At 32.4% G+C, this 19382-nt stretch overlaps 1 protein-coding gene and 1 pseudogene across 1 annotated transcript; both read right to left on the bottom strand.

The window, feature by feature from the left end:
* Window positions 1-524: 524 nt before the first annotated feature.
* Window positions 525-1646, bottom strand: LOC145948279 (uncharacterized; the record flags this gene model as incomplete). The annotated part of the gene is made up of 2 exons (XM_083058001.1): window positions 1156-1646; window positions 525-1080 (listed from the first exon to the last, which is right to left on the bottom strand). Coding segments are annotated over exons 1-2 (588 nt in total), but the record flags the coding sequence as incomplete, so codon positions are not given.
* A 3551-nt stretch (window positions 1647-5197) lies between these two features.
* On the bottom strand, window positions 5198-14393 carry LOC145948278 (farnesyl pyrophosphate synthase-like; annotated as a pseudogene).
* Window positions 14394-19382: the final 4989 nt, after the last annotated feature.

Here is a 19382-nt window from a genome sequence, read left to right as displayed (position 1 = left end):
TCTGCCAACAACAAGACATCAGTTTTTAAGTACAGATCGCTGTATTCACCCAAGGTTTGAATGGAGAACTGCTGCCACACGTTGACGGCGTGTGCGTAGTCGCTCTCGGATACAGTGTCACTGGTTAAAGAACTGTAAAACGATTCGCGTGGTGGTAAACGCGTGTCCTGCAGCCTGTCCACGCAGTCAATGTACTCGTACGGAAAGACACCTTTTCGCGTTAATAATTCAAAATTGTTAGCGGATAATGCGGAAAAATTGGAACGCAAAATTTTTAACTTATCCTTATTCAAAAGAGATGCCAATTTGTCAAGACTAGCATTGAGAAATTTGTATGAATCGATGAATCGTAATTTCATGCAAGCTTTCCGATCTTTATCGTCGTCGGTACTATTGACAGTCTTCGTAAATGAAATGTATATTTCTTTTGTTATTGGAAGTACATCTACGCGTCCTTCATATGCGGTAGCTATTTCTTTTATGATAAAATGTGCGTCATAGCCGGATAGATTATGGAAAACTACAGGAATGACATAAGAGTCTTTGTAGTTTAGATTACAGTTTGAGTGCGCGGGACCCCTGTATCGCTCGGTCAGATGACAATGATCGCGTACGCGTGTATCATCCGGCGCAAACGGTTTTTCGCAAATGTGACATTGCGTGACGCTATGAAATTTTTCCCATTCATCTTGCGTTAATTTTGTCATGTGGACATTATCAGACAAAATACCCTTTACGCGATGCGCTAAATTTTTAAGTTCTTCGGCGAACCATGAAACGCAATCGATACTACGGCGAGAATTATACGCGGATAACGAGTTGTCGTACGAACATTGCACGTAATACCCAACGCTAAATACCTCGTGATGTTGGGAGTATGACGCATGTTCCGGCGTCTTCTTCAGCACACACTCCAAGTCGGCGTACACCACGAAGGGAAGTCGCTCCTTTCTGTTGTAGTTGTCGAAGTCGAGCCACTTGTCTTTATCGCTTGGTAATCGGATAGCGCAGTCGTTCATTTCTCGACAGTCCGCAATGTGAGCCTCCAATTTTTCGCTCAAATTAAAGAAGTGCAAGCATCTGTGAAAGAAAAAAAAATTACAATTTTATTTACAATTTTATTTACAATTATTATATAATTTGCAATAAATATACATATCGATCGCAGATATATTTCTTGTGGTCATGTTTGCTCAGTTGCGTGCTGACAAGCCGGGATAGATTTTTTATATACGCGAAATGCCCAACGCTGTCGTCCTCCTCCACATACAGCATATTTACATGTTTTTCTCTCTTCCGATCGGTGAGCTGTATCGGAAGAATAGATAATTCCTTGTTCCTCTCAATGCCGTAGACGTTGATTGAGATGTTATTTGCCAGTTCAAACTTTTTAATTTGGTTTAACGTCATCGGAAACTCAATGTCCTGAAGATGTAACACTGTCGTGTAATGGGGATATGAAAATTCTCGTTCCACATGTCTTTCTGCGGGGTACAGAGCGGCCACCACTGACCATGCGAAACATGCATTGTCCGTTGATCGCACGTTCACCACTGCTCTCTTCGTAATAATTTCTCGCGGTAAGTTTAGATAACACCCCGCGCGCATAGGATTGCACTTGTTGACGTTGACCGTAAGATCAAGGATTCGTGACAATGCCCATCCGCTATCACGTTCCTGAAACTCTTCGAGAGACGCCAATGTGGATTCGATGACATGCCGCTCATACCACTCGTGTAAATCGGACGTGCGAAAGAGTTCATAATTTCGCGTGTTAATGCTTTTGTTGGAGCGCTTATCACCTGTCACAAACTCACCGTTGAACACGGTATTTACTTTTGCACAGTTGTGTATTTTTATAACATCTTGCACTTGCTCGAGTACTACACTACTAGCGTCTTCCAAAAATTGTCGCGGTTCGATATAGTCTGCGTTAATCACCGCACCTGTCAGTATCCGATTTTCGAACGCGGTATCGATCTCTCGCCAAACGAGTCTTCCCGTGTTATTATCGCCACTGTAATTACCGCCACTGTAATTACCACCACTGGGTATAAACTGTCTCTGCAATCGAGTCTTTGCACCCTCGAGTCGCGCGATTCTAGCAACCAAAGATTGTCTATATCCAATGGAGAGTCGCGGACGCTTGACACGACTGCGTTCTTCGAGCAGTTTGATAAAGTCCTCGCAGCGCAGCGCCCATTCAAAATATTCGCCCAAGGTGGTGATTTGATGGGACCGCTCCTAGATATAAATCATCTATTTTAATAATAAATTATCTATTATTTTTCAGAAGCCGTAGCGTCGAATCGGTACTACCCTAAATCAACCAGGGAAGAATTTCAAAGAGAAGTCGTCGCATCTTTAAAAGTGGCAAAACAACGATTTCGAAATGTCAGGGCCAGACATCCAGGTGTACAAGGAAACCGAAGAAATTTGCAGGCTGCTGCAGATGCATTATACAATGATGAAGATATTGACTATCACGAGAACAATAGAAATTAACCACAAAATAACAATAACGATGAAGATATGGAAATAAATAACAGCGACGAGAGCGATGAGCATTCATCAAATATTGATGACTAACTTAATATATGAATTTTATCCTTTCATAATTTTCGATTAAGAATACACGGTTAAGATCTTGCATAGATATTCTTTTATCAAGTTTTAGTTAAATTTTTGTTTTTGTTTTTAATAAGATACATAAAATAAAGAAATTAATTTTGTTTTTTCTTTGAAGAAATTGATAATATTTATATTTTATGCATTTATAACCGTATATTTGTAACACGTTATAAAGTAAAAGTTATATAAAGTCTAAAGTTATTATATGTTAAAAAATATATATTTAGGCTTATATATATTAAGTATCATAATTCCGATATATATATAAATTGAGTGACATAAAATGTGATTAAGAAATAATAAGTGATGGTGGCAATTTCATAAAAAAATAAAACAATTTACATATATATACATATTATCGTATATATATATATATATATATATATATATATATATATATATAATATTATTATTATTATATGAAAATTTTGTCAAGTGTTTTAACGAAATTGTACTAAATAACGAACTGATAATCATCAAATATATATATTTCCAATCGTCATGAATGTTTTTATATATTATATATATACAAGAGGATTTTACAATACTGTCTTTCAGATACGGTAAACGCTAAAGTTACGTTATTGAGTCGAAAAATAAAAACCTACTGCGCATGCAGTTATCCAATAACATGACTTTAGCGTTCACCGTATCTGAAAGACGGTATTGCAAAAACTCTATCTTTAATAACCTACCAAAATCCTATCAAATGAGCTTTTTTTCATGGCAACGGTTTTCTTCAAAATATTCATCAGATTACTAGCAACTAATTGGATTAAGATTTTAGACGAAAACTGTTTTCGTCATGTTGCTCTGTGATTGCCAATAACTTTTTATACAAACGATTCTTAAGAAAGCAACTGTTGCTCTCAAGTTGTTCACAATTGTCGATAGCAATAACAATCGACAATCTAATAGGCAAAATCGGAAGCCGCTTTCCTCAATATTGAAAACAACTTAATCAAAGCAATTTCAAGCAAATTGACAGCAACTTGTGGACAACTTGCTATCTGGGGTGGTCAAACGGGTGCCACTCATTGTGGAGTACCCGCCGCCACCACGACCACCATCTCCGTCAGCATCCCAATCAGCATCGCCACCGTCATCGCAACCACCACCGCCATCACCACCACCACCAGCATTACATTATAAAAATCGGAGAGGCCGGGGAAGAGGTCGCGGAAGAGGAAATAAAGTCTATATATGGAATCTATATTGATATATATATACATCTATATGTATTGCATCTAAACGTATTATTATATTTACATATTTTATATATTTCTAAAATAAATTAATAAATATAATAAATAATATATAGCTAAAAAGATTATTTTTCATTGTCAATTATATTCGTGTGCACAGTATATTGATGTTAGTACCTACACGGACGCTACTGCAAACGCAATGCAAGAGAGATAAAGACAGAACGATTATCTCTCTCCTTGTCAATCTGTCAGAATGTTACCACGAAAATTTCCCTATGAACTGCTCTTAGGTATAGCTCTAGTGAGATCCGCTTATCCCATTTTTTGCATCGAAGAAATTATATAGCTCCATGAAACTTTTTTTAATATATTCTTTATGTAATTACGCAGTACCAGACAGAGTCGGATTTTGCATTTTGGCTCTTAAAAATTTATAATAAATAAAATACAGACTCGCGGCTAACCCAACCTTACCCGTTGCTAGCTGCACATTTCCCCAAGTTTATTTAAAAATTTTATTTTTACCTTTTTTTAATAAAATAGCTCTGTAGCTGATTACAGTCGAGCTTACTGATTAAGAATATCCTAAATTTAATAAGATTCATTCAGTATTTTGGATAAAATTTGGGAAAAACGAATCCGTAGTTCCCGGCCGGCCGCTGGAGGTCTCCACCGTGTCCCCTGCCGACCCTTAATCAAAGTATTATTTATTTTATACTATAGATATAAATATGCATTTTCAGAGGCTACGAGATTCTTCAATACAGAAGCTACTTATTCAAATAATGAATTTAAAAATTTGAGACGTCAGCTAAAAATAATTGTACGTATAAAAATTCGTACAAATGAAAGAAAACATCAGCTGTGGAATAAGAAAGAAAAATTAAAAGATTTAAAAAATAATAATTTATTTTTTCCAACTTTATTGTTATTGATACAAACAAGTAAATTGTAGTTATTATGAATAAATTGATGATATATGCAATATATATTTAAAAAATTTATTTTATAAGGACGAATATTACATCTTATAAAAAAATATCATAGTATATATATATATATATATATATATATATATAAAAATCTGTACCTAAGATTTTTTTAGAAAAAATTCTCTTAAAAATTTTTCTAAATGTTAAGTTTTTTACGCATTAGAAGGAAATCATTAAGAAATAATGTTCAATGTTCAAAAAATGTTATATTTTATTATTTTAATCAAAGAGTGAAATATTTTCTTGTGTATTTTTTATAAAGTTTTTATAAAGAAGTTCTAATATTTCTCATTTAGAAATAATATTTAGATATTTAGAATATAAAATAGAGATAAAATAGATATTCTCAGACATTGACCAAACGCATCTTGTTCATTAACTTTAATTCTATAATCTGAATACACATTGGTCTGTTTCTATAATGTACAAGTGACGCTTTCAATTCTGTCTACGATACATCCAATTCAATAATTTCAAGAAAAAATCATGTGGTAGACCACGTGATTGCTGTATATGGGTGATTAACAGATTATATGTATCTTCTTCGTATATAGAATAAGTGTTTGGCAAACCCAGATCATTGTAAATTTGCATCACACGTTGTACTTTCTCTGGATCTGATGATCCATAACATTCCTATGTAATAAATATAAGAAAAACAAAATAATTAATGCAACAACACACAGAACAATTCGTAAAAGAAATAATACTCACTTCTAAAATTTTACACTGCTCTGATGTAGCACGTTGAAGTGCCATAACAATCAGCCATGTACATTTCCCTTCTTGTATGTCAGTATTATCCTTGCCCATAACTTCGGATTTCGCATAGCACCCCAGATACTCATCTTGGACTTGATACAAATGTCCTATTTCAAACAAAATTGTTTTTGTTTGCCTCAGCTTTTCCGGATCTTTTATCCCAACCTACATAATGTATCGCATAGTACATTATTATTACTATTATTATTAAAAAACGCAAAGCAAAATTTGTTCGTATATAGAGAAACTGAAGTCACTTACCAATTGCATTGCTAAAGATACTGGGAAAAATGTGAAATACGAAGATTTGTACTTGGCAAGGTTATTGTACCGATCCATTGTAAATAGATCTAGATTCAGCTTTTTTTCAAAATTAGTAGAGAGCAAATCTAAACACTGGCCCATTGATGTCATCAATATTAACTGAATAATACATTTTTAAATATAATTGTACGTTTGAAAAGAAAAAAAGAATCTAATATTTCCATGTTAAAATATCATCAAAAGTCACTTCGTTTCACTTACTTCTTGGAACTATATCCATATAGTATTCTTTTCCTTTGAAATGTTTTTGAAGTAGTAAATATGTAATACATTCTATCAAAAGACCATCATTAACTGCCGCTAAACCTATATTATTATAACGATACCAACATGGTTGATTTCGACGAATTAATGATCGGTCCATGATATCATCATGTATAAAAATAAAGTTTTCCACCTGCCATAAATATTTAATGTAATGTATCACGACACATACATAATTTACGTTTTTAATTTTAGATTATTTAATACTCTGTTCCAGTTCACATAAATTATTTGAATATTTATATGAATCATAATTATATGAATATTACTATTTAAATACGCATTTTATATATATATTAATTAAAATTTTGAATTTGAAAAAAATTATAATTTAAATGTTATCAAATTATGAATGAAAAACAAATTTGTAAATGTCATATTCTTAAAAATATTTTTGCACTAAAGACTCTGTCATATAATCATCATTTGTAAAACTTATAAAATTCATGAAGATATATACTTTATTTTATATATACTTTTAATATATATGTATGTAAATACTTGGACATTTTCTAGAGTAAATAAATTGTAATATTTTTAATCTTCCGCGTTTATAAACGTTTTCATATCTCATCTTCAATTATATATAATTTAAATTCTTTTATGTGAAAGATCCGCCATATAAATGAGAACAAAGTTACGTACTAGTTCCAAACACCAGGCTAGAATTCTTACTAAGCGGATGTTCTCTTCTGTAAGGTGATCGCTGGGTGCCAATAATTTATACGCATTAATTAATACCACAGCGCAAATTAGTTTTCCTCGAATATTGTACTGTAATACCTGAAGAATAACAGAAATGTAATTTGCATTCAAATTTATGACTTGTTGCTTCATATCTCTGTCTTAACTGTAGTTTTTCAGGTGTTACTAAAATACTACTTTTTTTTTTATATTTAATTTTATACTGATTTCGCTTTTATTTACTACGTTTTTCCTTTAAATTCTTATATTTTTATAACAATTCATTTTAATACAATCATTATTAGTATAAAGTCTCTCATTTATAATTTTTATTTTTAAATTTTATTATGTAATAAATGTAATTTTATTATGTTGTACACATTATATTACATACACTTACTTTTTCAATCCATTTGGAAATATCTGGAACTTCTGAGATCTTGGACTCCGTGACATCACGAACAATGTCCGACCATACGGCCATTAATTCGCGAATTTCATCCTTGTTTGTTAATGTGGTTGTCGCATAATGAGCCATTCGGTCTTTATTTTCCAACGTTCTAATAAAGTTTTACAAACTTTTGTAATTACAACGAATAGCAGACAACAATGATATTCCGATATGCGAAAAAAGAAAATGTTACGCGATAAATCATACCTACGCGAGAAAAAGAATTTAATTTAAAAAATCATAAAACAAAAACTGCTAATTAAATTTATATTTGATAACAAATGATGCAAAAATATCATAATTTTTTTCATATGCATTATTGAAATTAATTCATTTTATCGCATGTCATCACATACATATAATAACATAGATTGATAAAATGCAAATTTATAGCAGAATATTTCGTTTTTATTATTTTGCATTAATACATAATTAAATACAATTCAATCTGCTTGTACTCGATTTTTTCAGTGCAAATAGAGTGAGATTCAAAATTTACAGCTATTTATCAATACACGAAATAAACTAAAAAGAATCTTCAATATGTTTTATTAATCTATATTATTGAACACAAAAGAGAGTACGGCATTTATGAAAAAATTATTTAATAATATTATTCAATAGTAAATTATTACAATACAAATAAAATTTTGAATAATTTATCGTTTCTAATAAATTCAATATAGCTATAATGAGAAAATAAAAATCTTAAATCATAAAAACCTTATAGAAATTATATAGTATATGCTTCTATATTTTAATTAAATAATAACTTCAATGGTATAAAAAAGCTGTTTATTAAAATTATGTTGACTGCAATTAAGCACTAAATTAATATTATGATAATATACACTATACATTTGAATATTAAAACTTCTATAATAAGTCTTTATCAATAAGAAAAATTCATTCATTATTCAATATTCCGAAACAAAAGTTTCTATGGATTTTTATTTATTATTAAATTAAACTCTAACAGTATCAGAATTTGTTTGCTCACTGTGTGGCAAAAGGATGCTAATCAAAATGTATCACATGGAATATTAAAAGTTACTTATCGGTAGTTAAAATTCTGTCTTATAACAAAATGTGCATAAAAGGGGGTTGTATATGTCGCGTCTGAAACGAACGAGCGAATTAGGGGTACGGACGCAAACGGTGGCCACTAGAGCGCGCTGCTGTAGGTGGAGGTCACATCGTGTGTGCTGAGTGATTACGGTGCATCTTAAACTAAGATAACATGGAGAAATACGGTCGAATGAAGGTGAAGGATTTAAAAAAAGAGCTTCGGAAGAGGAAAGGTAGACTCACAGGTGCAAAAGAACAGCTAATGCAACAGTAAGAGATAGATACTGACATGCATGCGTTGGAAACAGGTTATGTTGCCCATGGTTTCAATGACATTTCGTTATTTATCTGTTTCAGACTTATTGACATCGACAGGAACAACAATAAAAACATACCCGATACAACAAGTAGCAGAGGTTATGAGTATCCTCTTGTTTGAGAACTTTCGTGTGAAAAGTGCTAACAAAGTACAAACAATGAAGTGATAAGTGATACATATACGAACCTTCATCCCGAACAGAGTCCTTCGGCATCTCATAATCAGATGTTTTAAAATGCTTTCTGCAGATACGAGAATGCTTTGTCGGTGTAAACTTGTCTCGCCGTATAGGTATCAGCCACTTCTTCAAAAGCGCCTTATCTTTGGGGAACCGATGTCCAGACTCTCGCGTGGAGCATTTTGGCACCACACAACATTGTGGCATTGTCAAAATCGCAGCTCAAATTTCGGTAACATAGTTAAAATAATTTTTAAAGCACGTACATCGGCTGTAGCAGAATACGTTTAAGATTACGCTGTCTGTATCTGCAGAAAGCATTTTAAAACATCTGATTATGAGATGCCGAAGGACTCTGTTCGGGATGAAGGTTCGTATATGTATCACTTATCACTTGTTGTATCGGGTATGCTTTTATTGTTGTTCCTGTCGATGTCAATAAGTCTGAAACAGATAAATAACAAAATGTCATTGAAACCATGGGCAACATAACCTGTTTCCAACGCATGCATGTCAGTGTCTATCTCTTACCATTGCATTAGCTGTTCTTTCGCACCTGTGAGTCTACCTTTCCTCTCTTCCGAAATTCTTCTTTTAATTCCTTCACCTTCATTCGACCGTATTTCTCTATTTTATCTTAAACTGTTGATGCACCGTACTCACTCAGCACACACGATGTGACCTCCACACAGCAGCGCCACCTACGATTAGCTTGCGAGATTACCCCTAATAGAAAGGAAAATACGTCGAGAAAAGTAAACAGCCTTATCATCGATCTAACAAAAAGATGTTATGCATGTTTCAATGTGTCGAATACTGTTTGTCGAGTTTGACAAATCTCGCGGCGCGATGTCGCGAGAGCCTCAAAATCATGCGCAAATACCGCGCTAATAAATCTTTTTGGCATTATCGCGAAGGGTGCTGTTAACCCCAGTACGGCCTTGATAATCTCGCGCGGCGACAGTAGACGGCACGACGCCGTAATTGGTTATCGCGTACGCACCCCGTGTGCGCAGGATTGAGCCAGCCTTTGACTATAGAAATATGGACTGCTAGTAGCTAACTTCAGCTTGTAGCCAAGATGTGTAGGGCCACCATCGACCAATTGAGTAATGCGGGAACTAAAGGGACACTGTCGACTTGTGATTGTTCAAGCGTCTATCAAACAGTTCACTAGGCCTACGCACAATAGAGAAAATATTATGAATAAATATTAAATATTAGGAATAAGAATTATTCTAAAATAATAAAATCAAAAAACTCTGATATAAAAATACAAATTCGGGTATAAAGGACTAGTAAGAGCTAATAAACTAGTAAGAACCCTTTATACCCGAATTTATATTTTTATATCAAAGTTTTTTCGATTTTATTATTTTAAAATAATTCTTATTCTTAATATGTAATATTTATTCCTAATATTTTTTCTATTAATCACAGGATTTTACACTTGATCGAATAACGACTGTTAGTACATTTAAATTATCATTATATTTAATTTTTAAACGATATCAAATTAATTGTCTGTTTTCCAAATATCTTGCTATAATAAAATTAATTATAAAATTAATTTTTCAGTTAATTTTAAAAATTAAATTATTTTATTATGGCAAACAATTTACATTGAGACAACACAATTCATTTCTTAGACATAATTAAACAAAACCAATTATTCTCAGTGGTCAGTAAACATATCTGCATATAATTATACAAGATGTTAAAAAAGTGTCGCATACGCTCAACGCCATTTGACAGAATGAAAATCTAAGAAAAAATGTCTAATACTATTTTTTGATGCGATGAATAATTTCACCTTGTCTGAATTTAAAAAATGAGACCTAAAATAAATTTTATAAGGCCAAATTTGCACTTGAGCAAGCTGTTTCTCTTTAAATAATTTTTTCGGAAAATTCGTTTCCACTTCGCGCGTTCCATCGTTTGTTTTCTCTTGTAGCTCCGTGCTGATTGACTAATTACAATAATTAATTGCAGCAAAACTATTCATCGCATCGAAAAATAGTATCAGATATTTTTTCTTAAATTTTTATTCTCTATCGAATAGCGTTGAGCGTATCCGACACTTTTTTAACATCCTATATAAGTTATTTATATTCTATAAAATTATTATTTACCATTTATTATTATGTTCAAATTTTAAATGTATATGCAAATAATTATACAAGTTATTTATGTTTTTATAATTTATACTACTATTATATACTTACTATATGTTATGTGCAAATTTTATATTTAAATACATATTTTTTGTATGCATTTGTACGCGCGCGCTTATAGTGCTCTAATATATTAAAAAGTATAATTTTTAATTTTTGCTTCCTCGTAGAGGAAGCTTTGTTTTCGTAAAAAATTTTTTTTTAGATTTCTATGCCAATGTGTTTAGAATGTTTCAAAACGTCGAAAAATAACATTTTTAAAAAATGTCCGTATGTGTGTGTATGTATGTGCCCACCCATGTTTTTTTAAATTTAAATATCTCAAACACTATTTGACTTGCAGCGCTCCAATTTGGCATACAAGTAAAGTAGAACAACACTTTTATTTAATGTCATTTTTATAAAAATTTATACAGTGTTTCATTTTTTATAAAATTTTGAATTTTTTGAGAAATGTCTGTAGTTGCTCTAACTTCCGTAAATTTTAAGATATTGGGATACATTTTTTTATGTAAATAGACTATCATTAAAGGATTGTTGGTATTGAATTTGACGAGGATCGGTGAAAGGGTTTATTTTTTAATAAAATTTTGCATTTTTTGAGAATTGTCTGTGGCTGTTCTATCTTTCGTAAATTATTAATAAGTAATTAAAGATATTGAGATAAATTTTTTTACACGAATAGACTATCATTAAAGGATGGTTGGTATTGAATTTGACGAGAATCGGTGAAAGGATTCGATTTTTATAAAATTTTAGATATGAAAAATGTCTGTGGTTGTTATAATTTCCGTAAATTTTAAAATATCTGGATAAATTTTTTTACATAAATAGACTATCATTTAAAGATATTTGGTATTGAGTTTGGCGATGATCGGTGAAAGGATTCGTTTTTTATAAAATTTTGAATTTTTAAGAAATGTGTATTTTTATTTTTCGCAAATTTTGAGATATCGAACTAATTTTTTTTTACATGAATAAAGTACCAATAAAGGATATTTGGTATTGAATTTAACAAGGATCGGTGAAAGGGTTCATTTTTATAAAGTTTTTATAAAATTTTTTTTTGAAAATTTATGTGGTTATTTTATCTTCTGTGAATTTTGAGATATCAGACAAATATTTTTACATAAATTTTTTTACATAGAGTATCATTAAAGGATATTTAATTTGACGAGGATCAGTGAAAGTGTTTTTTTTTAATAAAATTATCAGTTTCAAAAAATGTTTGTACATGCTTTAACTTTCGTAAATTTTTAAATATCGAACTTATCGAACTTTTGAAAATATCATTAAAGAATGATTGATATTTAATTTGGGGAGAATTTTTTAAATGGTTTATTTTTTATAAAATTTTTAATTATTTTAAAATTTAAATAATTTTTTGAAAGTTTTGAATAAAATATTATTAAAGCATGATTGATATTAAATTTGTTGAGAATTGGTCAATTTCTTTTGATTGTAAATTGACAAATTATACAACATTCAGAACACAGTAGCATAAAAATCTTTAAACAATTTTTTTAAGAAAATATTTTTTAATTATATGTAGGGTTTGCTAATATTGGAAAAAATTGTGCAAATGGAAATTTGCACATTGCTTCCTCACCATTTAATTTTGCTAATTAAGATGGTTTTTCAATTATGGCTTCCTCATAGAAGAAGCTTAACTTGCACATTGCCATAATTAAAAAACCATCTTAACGAGCAAAATAAAATGATGAAGAAGCAATGTGCAAGTACGTATGTCACATACGTCCAGTTCCCCTCTTTATCCCCTTCTAGCCCTCCATTAAAAATCGCCCATCCCACCTCTTCCAATCTTCCCACTAGCAGTTTTCCTTCCCCGTTCATTTTAGTATCCTTCGACCTCCTCCCTTCCCTCTCCTCTTCTCCTCCTTCCTCATAAACGCCTCCGCCCGCTTCTCCAGTCCTCACAAATTTAATATGATAAGATATGATATGATAGAATATGATAAGATGAATATAACGCCGGATACGTGCATAACGTTACAACAAGCATTGAAGGATATGGAGATGTCCTAATCTTTTATCGCAAGAATAGAATAAGATTTCCTTCAGCTCAATATATTCTGAAATTAAAATTATATAACAGGATAGCACCAAGATTATTTTATTCTAGATTTAAAAATTTCCCATTTAAGATTAAAATATTCCTTTTTCTATAATAAATATGATTGTCGCTATATCGATCCTATTTTATGATAGATTGAAGAGTATTAGCATTAAATTTAGAAATCCTTTCTGTGGGTGCATCTTATTGATAATCGCGCGATATGTTTTACAATATATATTCCGTGATAATTTTATATCATATTAATTAATAATTTGCACGATTATATATGGAGAAATGAGAAAATAATAAAAAACATTGTATGCAAAGTACGATAATTTGACGACTCTCACACAGTAGGAGAATTTTTATGTATAAATTAATTATATACTGTGCATGAATATAATTGTATAACTTTTTATATTTTTCCAACTTTCTTTTCTAAGGGAAAACAGCGCAATAGGAATTTCAGCGAGAGTTCTGTATGGAATCTCACCTGTGATACACCGCATTCCTGTGACAAATAAACGAGTAAGAGTGCCGCGCGACATGCGTGTGTTTAGCAGTGACGATCAGACGTTGAGCGACGCCGAGTGCCGATAAGAGGCGAGTCCGCGCTACGATGAACATGTTCGCACATATATTGGAGCACTCGCGTTGCTGTATCTTCCAGCGAGGGAACGAGAAGAGTGGAATCGAGAGATGCACACACCCTGTCGTGTGGTCAGTGTAAATGATTTACTATTCACACTGTAGTTACTGTTCATGCGGTAGCGTTTATTAGTTTATTATAGTATATAGTATAAGGTTTTTCACAACACTCGCGCTGTTATGACATTAACAAAGTCTTCGTCGAACGATTGTATAATTCGACGGATACGTTTGAGAGCTTAACACCCTAATTTATCGCCGCGTTAATTAGCAGGTGAATGAATGTGCGACGACGCCTGGAATACTTTATATATATATATATATATATATAGTACCGGAGTCGCACTATATCTAATATGCGCGATCGCGTTTTTACTGAACGAGATATGACTTTTCTATGCTCTCTGTGTTCTCCACTCGACTGACTGTCTCAGACTCTTTGTGTCGCCTTTTTATTCTTTTATTCGACTGTGCGTGATTGGTTCTCGATCATCAAACGCACCGTCACTCGTTGTCGTGGTGATCGCCGTCGGTCCCTTGTGAAGATAAGAGCGACGACAGCCAAGATGCGTGGAGGAGGAGAGAGAAATGGACACATCCGTATTTGTCAGGGACCCGGACCGAATCGGAACCAAAACCGATAATCGTTCCATAACCGGTTTTTTAATAGAACCGAAACTATAAACCGTATTAAAATTCTATTAAATTTATAACATCGGAACCATAACCGGACCGTTAAATTATTTTCGGTTTACGGTTCTTTTCGGTATTTTTTTCTGTTTTTGCGCAAATGACGGAAATGTCATGATAACTGTCTCCTCGAAGTGCAATACAGTTATAATTATTTTTTAAATGTTCTGAAACGTGTATGTATTATCGCAATAATGATAGTTGTGAGGATATTTTCCGTTTTATATACATATATATAGTCAAATATTATTTTATGTACAATCATTGTAAAAAAAATAGTGAAATAGAGCATCATGGTGCATTGTCAGGCCTGTGGCATAACAACAACAGCGCGAAATTATGGGATAACATTTCACCGGTTAGTAATTGTTATCAGTAATATAATAACAAGAATTTTATACCTACTGTTCTAATTTTCTAAATAAATAGTAATAAAAAATTGTTCTATCTATAAACGCTTTTCAATCTATTAAACGCTATTAAAACCTATTTATATTCTGGCTATGGTTGTCTTTTATTTTCTTGATTCTCATGCACGAGATAACTCGCTGATAAAAATTACGAATAAAGTATAATTTCCAAAGCAAATTATTTCGGAAGTCATACATTACATAACAAATTGTTTTCTAATTACCGTAATTTTGAGATTCTTCCAGTATCTCCGAAAAGCCATTCAATATTGGCGCCCATAAGCAGCCATTTTGAGTGTCCACTTTTATGCTGGGATATATACTCACTTCCGTCCGCTTAGCTCGAGCCATATGCTCCCTCCTGTTTCTCTTTACTCTTTGGGCCGTGTGGCCTTGCCGTTGGACGGTGTGGAGGGGGCAAAACGGTCAGTCGGGTGGGATCTGCGCGAACCGAACGAAATGCGTGGTCGTTCTCTCCGTGAACGCAGTATAGAATCAGACATTTGTGATAAGGAGATGGAATTTTTATTTGAATTTTTTTTACTAGATCGCATTTTGAATCACTTTTGTCAATCATTTGTCGTAAAATTAATTGTATAATTATAATTAATGAATAATTAGATTGCAAATAGGTTTCTGTAATAATTCAATAGTGGCTCCTATCATGCAAAGTTGGACTTTCTTTTTTTTTATATGATTAATAAGCGAGGCCAAGTAGAGGAAGAGAGAAACAGAGACACACAAGTACGAATATATAATGCTATACAATATAATTATTGCGAACAAAAAAAAAAGGACGAAAGTTGTGAACGTTGGGAGGGGTAATCGAAAGAAAGGGAGAGGACAAAAACCAAGTTATAAAACTGGGCAACAAGCCAATTGACATAGCAGTTGGCCCGCGACCATCGCCAGCTCCGGAAGTCAGCCTTAAAACTCGTATCCATATTAATATTCCGACGGTGATGTCCGATCGTTATTTGTGAGTTCAAAGTGTGGTTTTCGCCAGAGCTTTCGAGCCTCTCTCTTATCTGCAAACGGAATTGATGGAGCCATATAAAATATGGAATGAAAATTATATCTAATTGTAAGGTGTTATAGTCAAATCTGTGTAACAATAAAATCACTTTCACAATCTCGTGGATATTTAATTATTAAAAAATGTTTTTTTCAATAAATTATTCATTGGCTGCAAAATTTGCCTAATAACGACGTTAAAATTTACAATCGAACATTTGTCGAATTTGTGCCTCCCCCTGTGTTTAGGCTGTTTTAAAGAGCGACTCGCTCATAAATTTTGTCGTCGACGATACGCGAGAAATCGAATCAATGTAGCAGCGGATCGAATAAAAAAAAAAAAAAAAAAAAGTACGTCATCCTCGATAGGCTTGGCAAGTAGAGTGGCAGAGATGGGGATAAGCCGAGATACTATCCGGCATCGCTCTGCACTTCTTTTATATACCGAACATCAGCTTCGATCTGCAAAGTGTGAGCGGTCTCTATCCCTAAGCGCGCATCACAGCCTCTGTAAAAGCTGTCCCGAGTAATTGAAACATTCCGGTGTCCCTCCCTTGAGAGAGTGACGGACATCCTGCGCATATTTAACAACCTTCAGTTACCATCGTCTAATGAGATTATTTGAAAGGGTTTCGCCGGGATTACATTAATAATTCTTTCGTCGTCAAGTCGGCGGTGACGATGATGCGAATATACATATACATATAGGCGATATATGTGCAATTCGATAATAGTTTTGTTCAGAGTGCGCTCGAAAACACGACATACATACACAAATACACAAATTGTTATATTTAATATGACAAAATAGAAATATGGATACAAGTACTAAATTAATTGTAAAAGGAATTTACATCCGTAATTGTGTATGTCTTACATAATTTTTTTCTATCGCGTTTCTCTTTGTAATTCTGTAAATATTGAAAAAGATATTAAAAAGAAAAAGTACCAAAACCGATATATATAAATCTCCTAAACCGATATGTCTCATCGATTAAGTGGAACACATTATCAGAATTAATATGAGTTTGTTTATTTATAGTTTGCTTATTTGAATATATAAGGCATTTATAATTCGTTTATGTGCTGAATTAGCTTCTTCGTATTTTTTAAAGTTTTTCAAAATTTTCTTTTTTTGATCTTTTTAATAAATTATATAATCTATAAATAATAATAAGTATTATATATTTTTTTATATTTGTTTTTATTATATGTTTTCTACTTTTTTCAATAGGTTTCTAAATCTATTTTGTTTTTATATAATTTTATTTTTATCTTTATCTTTTCTTAAAGAGAATGCAGTTAGGAAAATTAAATTAAAGTTTTTTGGCGTATCTTGTGCTTTGTATATCTCGACAGAATTTAACATTTTACCTTGAAAGTATATAAATAAGTATATAAATAAGTATATAAATTGAGTAATTTGGTCACATTTAAAAGATTTTAATTTTGACAAAGAAATGTATATGTATATTCTTAAAAATGTTTATCTTTATAAACAAATTAAACAAAGTAATTTATTTAAAATTCAATAACTCTTTTTTAATTAAATAATTTATTACAATATTTTTATTGCATATTTTATCGTGTTTCTTTAATTTTTAGCGGATATGTCGGGTTTGGAGATTAATTTCTCACACATTCCTCTTTAATCTTTGTCCAATTTTACAAAAAGACCACGCATTTATTTAAAAGTTTAAAATAATTATCAAAACTGATGAAGACTTGTTTCCAACAGATATCTGCGGATATAAATTCTTGTTTCGAATTTTTAACTAGGAGCTAGAGCCTGAAAAATATGGCACGTCGGTTTTGACAACTTTCTCCCGTATATGCGTACATATAGAAATCTATATATGCGACAATATTCAATATTCCTTGAATGAACTAATATGAGATATAAAACATTTCAAATATTAAAATATACAATCTATGGCGAGATAAGAAACATTATTAGACACAATGATGCGTTGGCCGCGGCCGCGCCCAACTCGCTCGTTGATTTTAATTTTAATCGTGTGCTTTATTATTTATTTTTCATAATATGCCGTCAAATTATAAGCGGTCATTACAATATATACGGCCATTACAATTTATATTTTCTCCTCCTTCATTCACGCAGTCACACACGTCTTGCATCCTCACCGCTAGGTTATTATATATACAAATAATGCCGCGCCGTAGATCAGTCAGTCAGTTAGTTATAGCGACAGAGAATCGCAAGTATATATAATAGAGAGACGAGACAATCGCGAAACTGACGCGCGATCGCGTAACTAACTCAATCTAAGAAACAGATAACATGAGAGAAACTTTATTCAATAGGGATATACTTCTAAGGGTGGGAGAGGGTGGGGGGTAGCGGAAAAAGTGTTTTCTCGTGCAAAGAAAGAAACAGTGACTATGATACAGACGTCATCGGTGACAAGAAATATTGCTATTGGCGTCAAACTTTCTTCCATTCTTCCCGTCGCAATATTTTACGCAAGACGGCGAACATCTCTCACAAAACGCACAATAATAATGATATATAACAGCGGCGTTTCGATATTCCAAAATTTTCGGGGCAATTGGTTCTTTGTTCTTCGCTTAAGGCTCCTGGTACCTTGTCGAGCATGTCGGAATCGTGACGTCAGAGGCGAGAAAAGACACGCTAAAAATTTTTAGATGCCATTTCTAAATAAAAACATATTTGCATAAAATAACACTTCAGATCTCTTTAATACACTTCTAAAAAACGCCGAAAACTATCCTTTTCCCTTTATAATCAATCAACAGCTGTAAAATGTAATATTACGATTGCATGCGCAGTCATTCCGCATGTCAAAGTCTGACATCTCGATCATTTTACGGTTGTTGATTGACTGTCAAGGGAAAAGAATAGTTTTCGGCGTTTTTTAGAAGTGTATTAAAGAGATCTTAAGTGTTATTTTATGCAAATATGTTTTTATTTAGAAATGGCATCTAAGAAATCTCAACGTGTTATTTCTCGCCTCTGACGTCACGATTCCAATATGGCCGCGGTGAGCACCCAGGAGCCTTAAAAAAGAAAGAGATAGTAAATTAAAATAGCGGAGCGCGAAGAAAATTTAGCGAGTCGCCATCCATGTAGGCACTTTAGACGTCATACTGTCATTGCTTCTTGCATATTATGTACGTATTTAGATCTTAGAATGCGACGGGACATGACTTTTTTGGTTAAACTCTCGAGCGATTTTAATTGCGATTATATAATGTAGTAATTGATTATAATCAAACGGATATAAAATATTCATATCTTATAAAATAATTAACAAATTGGAAATAATAGTAATATTCGAGAAGTAGAAATATTCTGTATACATATTTGTTAACTTTTTGCTTATCTGTTATATCTTATTCTTCCCATTTCACGAATCTTGGTCCTTCGATCGGACACTCATTAATTAATAATTAATTAATTCAATACAATTTAGAAGAAATAATTTTTCTAAATCCAAGAAAAAGAG

Source organism: Prenolepis imparis, unplaced genomic scaffold (genome assembly GCF_030444845.1).
Source record: "Prenolepis imparis isolate NDT839.2.m4 unplaced genomic scaffold, iyPreImpa1.0 SCAF_316, whole genome shotgun sequence".
NCBI lineage: Eukaryota > Metazoa > Arthropoda > Insecta > Hymenoptera > Formicidae > Prenolepis > Prenolepis imparis.
The sequence above is the reverse complement of the archived record's forward strand: the minus strand, read 5'-3'. Positions and strand labels throughout refer to the sequence as shown.